This window comes from Petaurus breviceps, unplaced genomic scaffold (assembly GCF_028583685.1).
Source record: "Petaurus breviceps papuanus isolate PSGF00001 unplaced genomic scaffold, PetGlider_PUasm1.0 458, whole genome shotgun sequence".
Classification (NCBI taxonomy): domain Eukaryota; kingdom Metazoa; phylum Chordata; class Mammalia; order Diprotodontia; family Petauridae; genus Petaurus; species Petaurus breviceps.
Genome location: NW_027186345.1, coordinates 1076665 through 1091700, shown reverse-complemented (window position 1 = coordinate 1091700; position 15036 = coordinate 1076665). Strand labels below are relative to the sequence as shown.

Here is a 15036-nt window from a genome sequence, read left to right as displayed (position 1 = left end):
CTAGCCCTTCCAGAAAGAACACAGTGGAAAAAATCCTCCGCTGCTCAGGTTGTCTGCATACCCCCCCCCCCCGGCCCCCAAGAGCTTTACGGGAAAATCTTTATTGGAAACATCTTTTTTAGGGTAATGGAACTGAAACCCCTATGAGCGTTACACATTCCCAAGGGGCGCTGGACTGAAGAGGGCAGCTGTTTCTCCAAAACTAGAATTCGCTCACCCCAAAGTCTCAGTTCTAGCTTCCCACTCCTTTTCCACTCAGCGTCCATTTCCACCCCCCACCACCTGCTTCCTCATAAGTAGGAGGGATAAGTGTCAAAGGCTCTGTGTGTGTGAGTGTGCGTGTGTAAGTGTGTGGTGCACGAAGGGGCGGAGTTTCCTTTCAACACCCAATCAGGGATGAGATCTAGCTGGTGGCGCTGGTGACGTTTGCCTCTGCCACCTCCCCTACCCCGCCTACCTCACATACACGCGCTGTCGCGCGCGCTTGAGAGAAAAGAGGCGAGCGGGTTGTGGGTGAGAGCAGAATGAGCATGCGCAACAGCCTCAGGAAGGCGGGGTTGGCGGCGCTAGGAATCCGTACGCGCGGGCGCGCAGGTGCGCGCACAGGGGGGAGGGGGAGGTCGCCGGCCTTGGGTGGAGGGGGCGGTTCCTCGAGTGTCAAGGGCCGGCGGGCGGGCAGGCGGGTGGCAGGTGCCGCCGCCGCCGCCGCGGCCGCCGCGTCCACCTCCTCATTCTCCTCCTTTTCCTCCTCCTCCTCTTCTGCCTCCTCCTCCACCTCTTCTAGCTCCAACGGCGATGAGCGGGATCCCGGCGGTCACAACACCTGCTTGCTGCCTGTCACCCGGAGCTTCCCCGTCCGAGTCTGGCCTCCTCCTGGTCCCGCAGGGCCCCGCGGCGCGGCGCTGCCCCTGAAGAGGAGCGGCGGCCTCCCGGCCTCTCCCCGGTCTTCCAGGGCCTGCGCTCGGGGGCCCCTTCCCTCCCCCGGCCCGCCCGCCGTCCTCAATGTCTCCCCGGCGGGGAGGGGGCTGCCTTGGAGACGCGCTGAGCAGCCCCCCCCGGCGGCCCCTCCGCAGCAGCAGCAGCAGCCCCGGCAGCAGCAGCAGCCCCCGCGGCGCCCCGGCCCCGGCGGCGGTGGCGGCCTGGAGGAGTCGACCCCCAGCCGCCGACCCCCGAGCCTCGCAACCCCCGCCGCCCCGGAGCCGCGGAGAGAGCGGCGGGCGCCCTCCGGAGAAGATGAAGGCGGAGGGGGCGGATAACTCCATGATCAACCTGTCGGTGCAGCAGGTCCTGAGTCTTTGGGCCCACGGGACAGTGCTGAGGAACCTAACGGGTAAAGTCAGCGCCCCCTGTCCCCCAGACCGCCCGCCCCCGGGGGAGCCCGGGTGGGCCAATCCAGAGGGGGGTGGGACCGCAGAGGGCAGTGATGTCCAGCCCCTTGGCTTGTCCGTGACCTATCTCCCTCACCCTCCTGCCACTTTCCTCTAGGACAAGGGGTCTTCTCCCTTGATGGCCTTTAAAAAAAACCATATATATATATATATATATAATATTTATTTTTCATCATTGCATTCCTTTGTGTTTTATTTGGTGCACCTAAAAACATTCAGAGAGAGGTACATAGGCTTCAAAAGACTGTCTTAGGGGTCCATGAAACAACAAAAAAAGGCTTAAGAACTTCTTGGGTTTGTAAAAAGCAGTACCTCCCCCCTTCCCTTATCTCTTGCCTTTCTCCCTCTCCCGAGTTGGATGGCAGATATCCAGTCTTGGAGAGTAATAATAATAACGGTGATAGTAACATTTAGGTAGTGCTCCAAGGTTTGCTTTATTTTTATCATCTTATTTGATCCTTACTACAGTCCTGTGAAGTTAAGTACTGTCATTATTCTCCTTTTAGAAATGAGGAAACTGGCCAGCAGAGGTTAAGTGAGGGTCACAAAACTAGAAACTCTCTCAGGAAGGATTTGAACTCTGGGCTTTCTGACTCCTAAGTCTAGCACTGTCTCCATTTTGAGTGAGATGCATTACTACTCTATCTGGTCTTAGTAGAGTAGAATCTTAATTATCAACCCCAGTCCCATTGACTTGGCCCCTGTTCATTTCCTTAAATTGTGTAGAGTGGAGTTTGTAGCCCTCCTCTTTGGGGTCTCTTAAGGGTAGTTTAGTCTCTGTAGTACTCCTGATAGTTTTAGTTATACGTGGAACTTATTATTAGTGACTGAAGCTTAAAATAAGTAGCTTTTTGTTTCTAGACATCTTTTCTGAGTCGTTGTTGCATTTGGGGGGGATGTAGAGGAAGAAATTATTATTTTTTTTTCCAGATCTTCTCAAGAAATATAATGAATTTAGATGAACAAAGCAAGTTGTCAGGTTGCTTCAACAATTTACCTTGCTCATGATATAGATGTCTGATTAATTAGAATACAGTGGAAGTAGTGCTGGGCCCAAGGTCTAATGAGCATGCACATAAGCTAGAAAGGGAACAGATTTAACTATGTGATTGTGGTATGTAATTTTCTTTAGAAGTATATTTTAAGTTCACATATAGGACAATGAAGTTTGAGTCTGTCTTATTCTGAAGTGCAATAACTTAAGCTAGATACTTTTTTTTTTTAAAGCAATTGGGGTTAAGTAACTTGCTCAAGGTTACAAGGCCAGTTATTTCTGGGTGTGGTGCTAAGTATCTGAGCCTGGATTTGATCCCCAGGTCATCCCAACACTGGGGCTGGTGATCTTACTCGCTGAGCCACCTGGCCGCCCCCAAACTAGATACTTTTGCATTTCAATCCGGAAGTAGTGGTGGAGGGTCTTTCCCTCTCCTCGCTTTGAAATGTAATATTACCACATCATTTTTGCTTTATGCATCCACAGTTTTTAGAAATTAGTTTGATAATAGAATAATGAGTATAAATATATAATAAACATATATGGGAACAAGTTTAGTTTTGTTTTGTGAAGCATTTACTGTTAAAGTCATGTTTTTTGTTAATGTGCACATCTTTAAAAGCATATTTTTTTATTACTAAACGGAGACATAACTGTAGCTATGTGCTTAGCAGTATGAGTGACCTCAGATCCAAAATGATTTTAAGTATAAGAAGTTCAGTTGCTCTTTATGGCTACTCAATATCAGCAATTCAAAGAATAAGCTTGAACATTTAGGATTTAATTCTTGATAATATTTTAGGTGCATTCTGTTTTTGTAGAACGTTAGTATTTCAGAATGTGGGGAAAGGTAGTATAGAGAGTGCTTTACTGATTCTTGAACAGAAAACAAACTAATAAATTTAATATTTGATATTATATGGAATGAAATTCCAGAGAATAGACAGAGGAATTTGAATTGAATTATAGATAAGTGTGCCTTAAAGGAAGTTAGCAGTCTTCAATTTGAAGTTAATAAATTGTTTTGGATTTTAGGTTACCAATTTGGCTTGATAGCTTCACTTTGAATCTGTGGTGTTAAGGGATTGTCTTTGGGCAAATTGGCATTCTGATAATAACTGGTTTTTATAGTCTTAAGCTATATTCAAATAAGACCTGCATGCTATTTTTTATGATTTAACTTTTAGTAAAGAGCCACAACATAAGAAAAACCATATGAACCAAACCATTACAGATTCCTTCTTCTTTTTCTGCAAGGTTGATATGAATGTCAAATGGATTGTCTGCATGCGAGGTTTAGCTATAGGTAACTTCATTTTTTGGAAATTAACTGAGGAACAGGAAAAGAAAAAAAAATATGTCTCAGAACAACCAAAACATATGATCAGTCCTTCAATGGCCTTCAACTCAGAACCTGTTTAATCTTTTTTTTTTTTTTTTTTGCTTTTTGGAGGGGGGAAGGCAGTGTAGTTGGGGTTAAGTTACTTGCCCAAAGTCCCACGGCTAGTAAGTGGTGAAGTGTCTGAGGCCGTTAATCTTTATGTACAATTTTACCAAACTTTATTATGTAGTTTTCATCAGACTAAAAGTAGCATATGAGATGACTCAGGATATGGGCTGTTTTAGGCCAACATACCACTAACAGTAAGAAATGACATGTGATTAGTTGGTAGGGGACACTTAGATTATAGATTTAGAGCAGGGAAGGTCCTCAGAAATCAGCTCATTCAGTCCTCTTTTACAAATGAAGGAACTCAAGTCAAGAGAGGGCAGGTGACTTGCCCAAGGTCACATAAAGACATACAGATAGGATTCAAGTCAAGAAATTCAGTATTTTTCCCAGAGTACTTGGCTGCTTCATGATTGCAAATGTCAGGGATTAGGGTCATTAACTTTGGACAAATAGACTTAAAAATTTCAATAGGTATGAAAGTATATTTATGCACTGCAATAATCAGTATTTGAAATGACCCCGAGTCATCAAGGAAAGGTAAAATTAGATTTAATATATTCTGTTTAAGAAGGCAAAGTAGTATATAAAACATTTTTAGAAAGATTTTCATCCCAAAAGGTTAGAAAACAAACTAGCTAAAATTGCTTATTCTGTAAGTATTTGGATTAGAATTGAAAGGAAGAATTTACTAAGAGCATGTATTTATATACATTCATGACTCTTAGTTTTTAGCATATCTGAAGTGGTTTAAAATATATTTAGAAAAAGTAAATTATTTATTGCTTTGTCTCAACACACTTAAAACATTATGAGTTCACATTTATGGAGCACTTTCCTTACAACAATGCTGGTAAGCAGGAAGGCAAGTATTATAATTTTTTTTATACAAGAGGAAGCTGAGGATCAAAGAAGTAAACTTCCATTCTCTCCAATGTCTTTTTTTCCCTCAATAACTGGCTAATTATAGTATAATTACTATCACACAAAGCTGCGAAATTAAAAGGTTGAAGAGATTGAGAACCATTGGATTCTATTATGTGAGTATCATCGGTAATATAACAAAATAGTTTGTTTATTTGAAGACTATTCATAGATGTCTCAGTCCATGTATCAAATATAAACACAATGGCACTAAACTTGTACAATATGGAAACTACTACATTAAGAAATACTAACTTAAAATATTTACATAGGCATGGATGAATGATAAAAAAGTATTAAGCACTTACTCTGTGCTAAGCATTGGGGATACAAATAGAAAAGCAAGATAAACACTAGTACTCAGTATAGGTCTATAAGGAACTCTAGTTGTAAGTGAAGGAATTGTGGAAATTTATCTAGCATTTTACAGTGCTACTTGAAATTTTCCCCCTTAAAACATCCAAAATAAATCTGGTTAAGTTGTAACATCCAGGGGTTGTCCATTGTATAATTATAACCCTGCTTTAATAATTCTTTGTTTTAATCCTAACACAATAAAAATTATATGCAACTTCAGGTACTAGGACTGTGATGAGCAGTGTCAATTTCCTAGTTCATAGATGACACCAGTTCCTTTGAAAATGTTCTCATTGTTAGAAAACAGTAGCTTTCAAACTGAGTTAGGAAAGTCTGAATCAAATCAATTGTAAATCAGGATACTTTGTTTTTAAAACAAGGCTCTTAATTTGATGTCTTAAGTTATAGTTTAGCATGTCTTAAAATTAGGATTTTTGAATAAATATAGTTCAGTAACATTATTTTAGCCATGATTAACTCTCAAAGGTTTTCAGTGGGTTACTACCTGAGCTGTTAGTGGCACTGATGAAAATATGGTTCTTAGAAGTATATTACCAAAAAATGTCATTGTGGTTGTGTTTTGGAATGGTCTATTAATCAAACAATCTGGTTAATATCTGGACTCTAAATGTTCTTAATATACATTCTCATCCACCAATGTAGATTGTAACTCATCCATATATTCTTACTTTGTTATGATTCACATTCATGTTTTTCACATAAATCCTTCATAGAGAATCTACTCAGCATGGTAAAGAACTTCCTCGTGAGTCATTTAATATTTTATGAATTCCAGTGCATCCCTTGGCTTGTCTGTTGATTCTCTTTCACTTTATGTGAGTAATTCAGCTTCTTTTTAGGTCAGACATGGCTCTGGTGGATATTTTAAAATGTTATTTTGTGTGTAGAAATCTTCTTTGGTAACATGCTATCACTGACTTGTAAACTACCTTGAGTCTTTCCGTATCAGACAGCTAAGTATTACAGTAGATAGAGTGCTGGACCTGGCTTAAGAAATACCTAAATTGTAATCCAACTCCAGACTAGCTGTGTGACCCTGGACAAGTCACTCAACCAGTGTCTACCTTAGTTTCCTCATTTGTAAGAAGAGGTTAATAATAGCACCTGCCTCCCAAGGCTATTATCTGGATAAAATGAGATAATATTTGTAAAACAGTTTTAATGCTATTTAAATACTAGTTATTATTTCCATTGTAATTTTGATTCTTCTGAGATTGTAGTGTTTTATCATTAAATCTACAAAACATACACACACAGACATATACACACATATACATATATACACACATATGCACATAGTGTCAAAACAGATGAATGCTGGTGGCAGGGAGCAGTTTAGGACCTGAAACCTCATCTTCATATTTTTTTATTTACATAGTTAATTAATTAATCACTAAAACTGAACCTTGGTTCCAGTTGATTTTTTTCCCCTTAATCCCAACAGAATGACAACAGATGACAAAGTTAGCATCCAAAAACATCTGGATTAGATTGATTTACACCTCATATTCAGTTCTTTGCTAAGATCAATGTACTTCAAAAATACATTGTAAAATTATTTTATTAAACATTTTTCAGTTAGAAAAAAAAATCTGTGTTTTTCTCCTTCCCCTTCATCCCCTATCGGAAAAAAAAGAAAGTAATAACAAATATGAATAATCAGGCAAAACAAATTCTTTTCTTGACTTTGTTCAAAAAGCTTCTTAGTCTGCACCCATAATCTATCACTTCTCAGCCAGGAGGTGAGTAGCATGTTTCATCATAAGTCCTCAGGAATGATGGTTGATCATTGTTCATAAATGGTTAAGTGACTTTTCAGAATAAGGTAACTGATTGACTTAGGGGTCAGCAAACTAAGTCTAAGGACCAAATCTAGGGAAGCTAGTTTTTTTTATAACCCTTCAACTTAGAATTATTTTTATATTTTTGAATACAATAAAACTTTACTTTAAAATGTTAAAAACATTTTTAGCTTTTTAGGCCTTACCAAAAAAAAACAAAACCAAAAACAGGCTGGAGCCATAATTTGCCAGCTCCTGGGGTAAATCATTTGACTTTCCATTTAACTGCATTTCATAATCTAGGTAATATTCATTTTTGACCCATATGTTTTTTCCAATATGCAGAATAATCATTCTTTTTTTTTGTGTGTGTGGGCATGATGTTAATTAAGGAGGTCAAGTCATGTTGCCAGGGTTTGTTGCAATCAGCAGACTGTACTTTGCAGTCAGAAACATCGATGGAATCATCACTTGAATCTGTATGATAGACTTCTATAGGTTATGTTGGATATCTTTCATGATAATGGCAAACACCCTTCAGCATGCCTTCCTGTTTGTATGCTTCAGTTCATATTAATAGTTAGAAGGTTGTTGAACAGTTATTTCTATGGTTGCATTTATCTCATAATGTACCCAATAGTTATAACGGAAAGCAATAGTTTACTATAATATATTTCAGAAAAGCATGGTTTCATGAGTCTGGGCAGTCTGTTGAACAGCTCAGAAGTCAACCAATCTATAACCTAGGGGATAGTCTTTGAGAATAACTGCAACTAAAATATATAGTTACTGAACTATATTTATATGAAAAATCATAATTTTAAGACCTAGTAAGTTGTAACTTAAGGAACATCAAACTAAGGACCTTGCTTTAAACTTAAGATACCTTGTTTTAAAATACAGGCTTTCAAATTTCTGATCCATTCAGACTATCTGCCTGAACCATCCAGTTTGAAAATTGTTGCTTTCAAGTAATAATGGGAATCATCTTCTTAAAGGTTCCCTGGAGACCTAGAGTCTTTACATAATTTGATTTTTTTTTTTTAGTCAACAGAGTGTAAGCCCACAGGAATCTTGCATTCTTTACATTTTTTTCAGTTGTGCAACTTAAAATGTGCTCTATTTTAAAGAATAATATGTGATAGTATATTTTCTTCTCCTATGTTCGTTAAGGATAGAGTAAATATAAATATAAATCATTCCATAATGAGTTTATAGAGGTGTAAGGATATGGGTCAGTAGTTTCTAGTGTAATTGAAAGAACTAGAAGATTGCTGAGATACTTCAGGGATCCTTAAAAGATCTTAGTTAGTCTGTAAGCATTTATTAAGAGCCTACTATGTACCATACCCAATGTTAAGCACTGGTGATAGAAGATGAAGCAAAAGACAGTTCTTGCCCTCAAGAAGCTCACAGTTTAATGAGTAAAAAGTGGAGAATGGAAAAGTGCTACAGAACTGAAATTTAGACAAGGTGTTTTTTTTTTTTTTAAAGAGACTGGTGCTTGTTCTTGACTTTTGTTATTATTCTAGAATATATTATTAAAGGGATGGTCTCTTAACATGTAGAAAGAAATGAATTGCTAAATGACTTGAGTCAATACCCGATTAACATAATTTTCTTTTCTTTTTTGACAGAGCTATTATTAGATTTGTAGACCAGGGAAATATCATCATAAAAATATTTTACTTAGATATGAACAAAGAATTTGACAGTCTTTTTTGTGGAAAAAATGGAAAGACATGGTCTACATGATGGTACAGATAGGTGGATTCAGGACTTGATGAATGACAGGATCCAAAGAGTAATTATTAATAGGCCTATTGTCACCATGGTGGAAGATCTCTAGTAGAGTTGTACAGGGGAATATCTTTGATCTCATAGTGTTCAACACAGTGATTTGATTAAAGGAATGGATGGCTTGCTTATCAAATTTGCAAGTGTCATGAAGCTGGTAGGTATATCAGTAACACTTTGAATGACAAAGTTCACATCTAGAAACCTCTGGACAAACTAGAATGATGGACTGAAATTACCAAGATTAAGTTTAACGGAGATAAATATAAAGTCAGAAACTTAAATTCAAAAGAATCTACTTCCCTAGTACAAGAAGGGGAATCATTGCTATGCAGCACTTTCTTTCAAAAATAATGACCTCTTAGTACTTGGAGAAAAGACTGTTGTCCATAAAAGTAGAGGTCCACTATACTCTACTCTGGTCAGACCACATCTGGAGTAGCCATTCATTAATAAACTAGGTGGGCAAGGTCTGTTTTGAATTTATTTCATAGTAGAATTAGTTGAAAGAAATGGAGATGATAAACCTTAAGAGGTTGTCCTGTGGAAGAGGGGTTAGACTTGTTCTTGGCTCCAGAGGGCAAAGCTGTGTAGGAGCAATGGGTAGAAGTTGCATATAGGCAGATTTTAGCTGATAAAGGGAATAGCTTCATAGCTATTGGAGCTGTCCAACAGTGGAATGAGCTGCATTGGTCTTTTTACAATTTTATTGGAATGAGCTGCATTGGTCTTTTTACAATTTTATTGGAATTATTTTCATTAGGTTTTCAGATTTGAAATCTCATTATAATGCCTTTTTAGTTTATATATAATCTGTCACCTGCAACTGAACCTCAGTTCCAGTTGATTTAAAAACAAATGCCAATAGCATGCGAAAAGTTTTTTGTATGTGTTTCTTGAAAACATAAAGACATCATTGCCTGGCATGTCCTGTGTCATGGCTTTATTTCTGTAGTGATTAAACTTACAATCACATTCTGGTATTTAGTTTGGGTTTTGATTGTTTAATTATTGGATGTATAGAAATAATAATTTCAGTGTTTATTGTGGGATAAAGCTTACTTCAATAAACCTGACCTGTTATGAAAGCAAAAGCAAAAGAAATATTCCTTATTTAAATACTTATACAGATATTCTCCAACTACAAATCAGGTTCTAAAAGGTTTTTTTTTTTGGTAAGTCATTCATTTGAATTTAGAATTTTTTTTTCTTAAAAAGCTATATGACAGAAGCTTTTTTTAAAAAAGCGCAATATACCTGGAAAGTATGATATTCTGCTAATAGTACTACAGAACCAATTACTTATACATATCAATGTTTTGCTTGAGAAAATGCATTTAGTCTTAAAATTTGCCATACTAGAAACATGTCTACCTTTGCTGAAGTGGTATCAGAGACTTGATATACTTATTAGCCTGTAGCATCAAGTATTACACCAGCTCCTAGTTATTGGTGATGACATTCAAGGACAGCATACAGTCAAGAGTAGAAAGAGAAATGGGGACAGAAACTCTAGGGAATCAATGGATAAATAAACAATATGGTGAAGTGAAAAAGAACAGTGGTCTTGCAGTCAGGAGAGCTTGAGTTCAAGTTTTAGTCTTGGTTGCTCTGCAACTTTGTGCCTCAGATTTTTCATCTGTAAAATGAAGGTTAACTTCACAAGATTGCAAGAAAAAAGTACTTGTAAACTTTAAAGAGCTATATAAATGAGTTTTTCCCTTTTCTTATTACATGTAAGATTTCCCCTGTTGTAAGATTCTTTTCCCAATATCTGTAAAACCATACTTTGTATACTTCTGTTATTAGTTCCATTTCTAAAGGTCAGTAGCATCTTCGTAGGTTCTTTGTAGTTGATTTGTCTATGATACTCAAAATAAATTAGTCATTCACAGTTCTTTGAACAGTATTGCTATTACTGTATACAACACTCATTTCATGTAAGCTTTTTCATGTTTTTCTAAAATCAACTGATTCTTCATTACTTAGAGTTTTCCCCTTTTTAAAAAAGATACCTTATGTGTGTATGTGTGTGGGGGGAAGGGTTTGCAGCCTCTTAGTAATAGTAGCACCCCCATTCTGTTTTATTAGTTTAGTGACAATTCACCTTTTTAGGTTTAGAGACTGATAACTTGGTTTTCTTTTCTTTTTTTTTAATTAAAATTAGCTTATAGCTTAACTATTTGCTTTTAAAAACGAACTCCCTTTTATTATAATTATTTGCTTTCAGTTTTCTTACCTTTTATTTTCAAAATTTCTTTTTGTGTTTATTTGGGAATATTTAATTTGTTGGTTTTCTAGTTTTGTAGTTTCATGCCAATTTATTGATCTGCTCTTTTGTTCTTTTATTGATAAAAATTTATGGTATATATTGGTATGCTGTCTCATTGTTGCCATTACCTTTAATGAAATTATTGATGATTTTTATGATTTGTTCTTTGGCTAACTCATTCTTTAAAGTTATTTAGTCTCCAGTTAATTTTTAATCTGCTTCAGAGGCCCTTTACTGAAAGCAATTTTTAATACATTTTGTTCAGTAAAAAGATGCATTTAATATTTCTGCTTTTCTGTATTTTTGTGTGGTTTTTAATGCCTTTATACATAGTTTTTTTTTGTAAAGGTATACAGTTGGGAAAGAGGCATATTCCTCTTAATTTGACATTCTCCAGAGATCTATCAGATCTAACTTTCCTAAAATTCTGTTTGAATCCTTCATTTCTTTTTTTGTTTATCTTTTGGATTGATTTACCTAGGATTCATAGTAGTAAATTGAGGTTCTTTGCTGTTACAGTTTTATTATTTCTCTCTGTAATTAATTTAACTTTTCCTTTAATAATTTATATTTGTAGAAATAATATATAATAATTAATAATAATTTAGTAATGCCAAGCCATTTGGCATATATGTTTAGTATTGCTATTCATTGTCTACCAGCCCATCTTAAACTATGGATCTACCACAGTTTAAGAAGCACTGAAGGGGTCACTAGTGGAAAAAGTTTAATAAACCCTTTCTTTTTAGCAAAACAATGTTTTCTTGTTTATCTCATTTAATTAAATCTATTTTTGCTATTTCTTTTGTCTGAAATCTAGATTGTTACCCCTGCCTTGATTCAGCTGCAGTAAATAGATTCTGTCCTACACCCCTATTTAAACACTGTGTTTATCTTTCTGTTTCAAGTGTGTTTCTTGTAAACAATCTATTGTAAGATTCTTATTTCTAATCTATTCTGCTATCCTCTTCCTTTTTATGGGTGAGTTTATCTCATTCACACTCACAGTTATGCATGCTAATTGTGTATTTCCTACCATCCTATTCTCTAATACTTTCCCAACCCCCATCTTTCAGAGTATTTTTTCCTTCTTACTAATCCCTCCCATGATCTACCTTCCCTCTCATTCTACGCCTTCCTCTTCCCTTTCCCTTAACCATATTCTTTCCTCTTTCCTTGTTGGATGGGATGTATTTCTGTACTCAGCTAATTTTGTATGTGTGTGTTTTCCTTCCTTTGACCAGTTCAAATGAGGTTCAAGTGTTATCCTCTCCCTCCCTCATTCTTGTATGGACTTCTATTTTTGTACTGCATGTATATAAAATAACTTCCCCTCTTCCTTCCCTTCCCTCTGGGAATGTTTCTTTTCACCACCTTTTCCATTTTTTTCCCCCCTAAAATCATGAAAATAAAACAGGTATTCCCAGGCCCTCTGTCTAAAGAGACTTCCTCTATGAACTCTGATGATGATAGACTTCTGATAAGCTATATGTATCATCTCCCCATATAAGCATGCATATAATTTAACCTTGTTTAGTCCTGTATGATTGCTCACTCATATTTACCTTTTTATGTTTTTCTTGACTCCTGTGTTTCTTACATTTTCTATTTAGCTCTGGTTATTCCACTATAGGCTTCTACACCTGGGCTGGAGGCTAGAACTGAGTCCCTGGTTTGCTCCAGGGATTAGAGCCACTTGGCTTCTGTTTGCTTTTGAACTTGTTTCTTGATCAGTACACAGATAGGGCTCATTAGTGATCCTTTCTTCCACCCATTTTTACAGATTCCTCCCCCCCACCTTCACCCCCCTGACATCAGTCCAGCCAGCTACTAAGGTGCCAGATATTCCTGTACCTTCCTATTCCTGTACCCTATGCTTGTTCAGGTATTTCTGGTGATCTTTTCCTGTCAAAATGCTCCTCTTCTTGGTGCACATCATTAGCTCTCTTTAAGTTCTTAGGCACAGGTTCACATTTCCTGACCAGATTCCATCCTTGGTGTCTACACATCTATCTATCTGTCTCCCTAAGCTTCTTTGGTCCAAAAAATGACTCACTATAGATTTTTCTTGGTTTTCCTAGACAGAAATTAGTCTGGTATTTCGTCTAGCTGTTTGTGGAGAAAGTTTGGTGGGGGAGCTAGGCCATACTTCTTTGACTCTTACTTAACCATATGGACTCTGCCTCCCCTTTTCACTCTCTGTAGAAAGGATTTCAATCTCTCCTATCTTTTTGTCATAGAACTAAGCATAAAAACCTTGTTTTTAAAAACTTTTTTTTTAAAAAACTATGTTTTTATAAAGGCATTTTATTTCCTATGGACAGCTACTGGCAATTTTATAGGACATAACTACTGTAAATGATGAGAATTGATTGTATTCATAGTGGCAAGTGACATCTTTGTTATATATTTCATTTGATCCTAAAAACTCTGAGGTAAATACTTCAGTATAATAGTTATGTAGCCCATATACTACACTAGTATCCACAAACTATTAAAAGAGCCAAAGGATGACCTCAATGGAAAGAAACTGATAGGAATTACACAGAATGAGATAGCATGGAAGGGCTATGAGCTCCATCTTTATAAGTTACCACTGATGCTATAACAGAAAAAGAAAAGGGGAGATAGAGTCAAGATGACCAAGTAGGGTCTGACGAATTTTTTCATTGACTAGTTCATAAATAGCATATCAGTCTTAAAAAGAGGCATTCTTCATTAACAACCTTCGATTGTTAGACTGAACTGTTAAGTGATTGCATGTTTCATTTAGAAGAATTTGTAGTATTCTAGGTTACGATACTATCCATAAATGGGGACATCTAGAGGGCCTCACTATCCATAGGTAAATCCTCTTTCATTTAGACTTTTCAGTAGCCACAGTAAAAACAGCTGTCACAAATTGGGACAATGATCTCAAGCCCTACACTTTATAGGAATGTTTTTATATACATTTATATTTAATAAATATAATGAAATATTAATTGATACAATAATTGATGCTAATAATTATAGTTTATTATATACTGTATATACTCTATCCCATTTCCCCCCAAATAAGTGTATGTACACACGTATACATTAAATTCTTGAATTTCACCTAATTCTATATTTACCTCATATATATATGCATATACATATATACACATTTAAAATACATACTCATAAATTAAACCTACCTGCAAATAGACTTGCATATGTTTGTGCACACCTATTAATACATGCTTTTTAAAGAATACATACACAAAAATAAGACCATTTAAAAATAAATATGCCTGTTTGTTAAGGGGTCTATCAGTCTAGGTGCTCAAGGTAGGGAAAAGAGATTAAAAGTTTAAATCAGAGGGTCACTGCTATAATGGAGTTTGCTATTTACTTCAGTAGAGTGACATGGCATACACATGTATAATTCAATTAAAAATATATGTATGTTTCACTTTTGCATCTCCAATACTTGGTACAGACAGTTCCTTGCACAGTGTAGACTCTTTTTTTCACCACATTTAAAAAAAATTTATACAAATATGAAAACTGAAATACATAAGTAAAGAAAAAAGAAACATTATAAACTTAAATATTAAATTAAAATATAAAAGAAAAAAGAAAAATCATGTAATGTTTACAGCAGAACATAGAAGAGGATTCAGAATAATAGCGATAACTCATCATTTCAAGAAAGCCTATATTTTAAATATTGTGTGTTATGTTGAAAGCTGTTCATCTTTGCTTCCTTATGGATTTTCTTTTTATTCTCTGCTGTACACTTTTTACTTTGTTCTTTTTTCCTCCTACCTCCCCCCTACCAACCACCCCAAGGCCACAATTGAGCATGGATATATTTATATATGGGTATTGATTTATACATACATGTATACATATATACACATACATACATATATAAGCATATACTTTCCCTAAGAGATTCTACTCCTAACCTTGTTATGTTGTGCATATATCTCTTTTTCCTATCTGTCCTAACTCCTCTACTTTGCTTCTGCCTGCTACCTTAACCTACCCCCACACCAGCAATCCCTCCCATTCCCCTAAATCTA

At 36.5% G+C, this 15036-nt stretch overlaps 1 protein-coding gene across 1 annotated transcript in view; it reads left to right on the top strand.

Annotated features, from left to right (window-relative positions):
- Nucleotides 1–1002: 1002 nt before the first annotated feature.
- TMEM170B (transmembrane protein 170B) overlaps nucleotides 1003–15036 on the top strand; it is a 40881-nt gene continuing 26847 nt past the window's right edge. Inside the window, exon 1 of the mRNA XM_069101355.1 lies at nucleotides 1003–1330. Coding sequence (XP_068957456.1) covers nucleotides 1003–1330 — 328 coding nt within the window. The remainder of the gene's footprint in view (nucleotides 1331–15036) is intronic.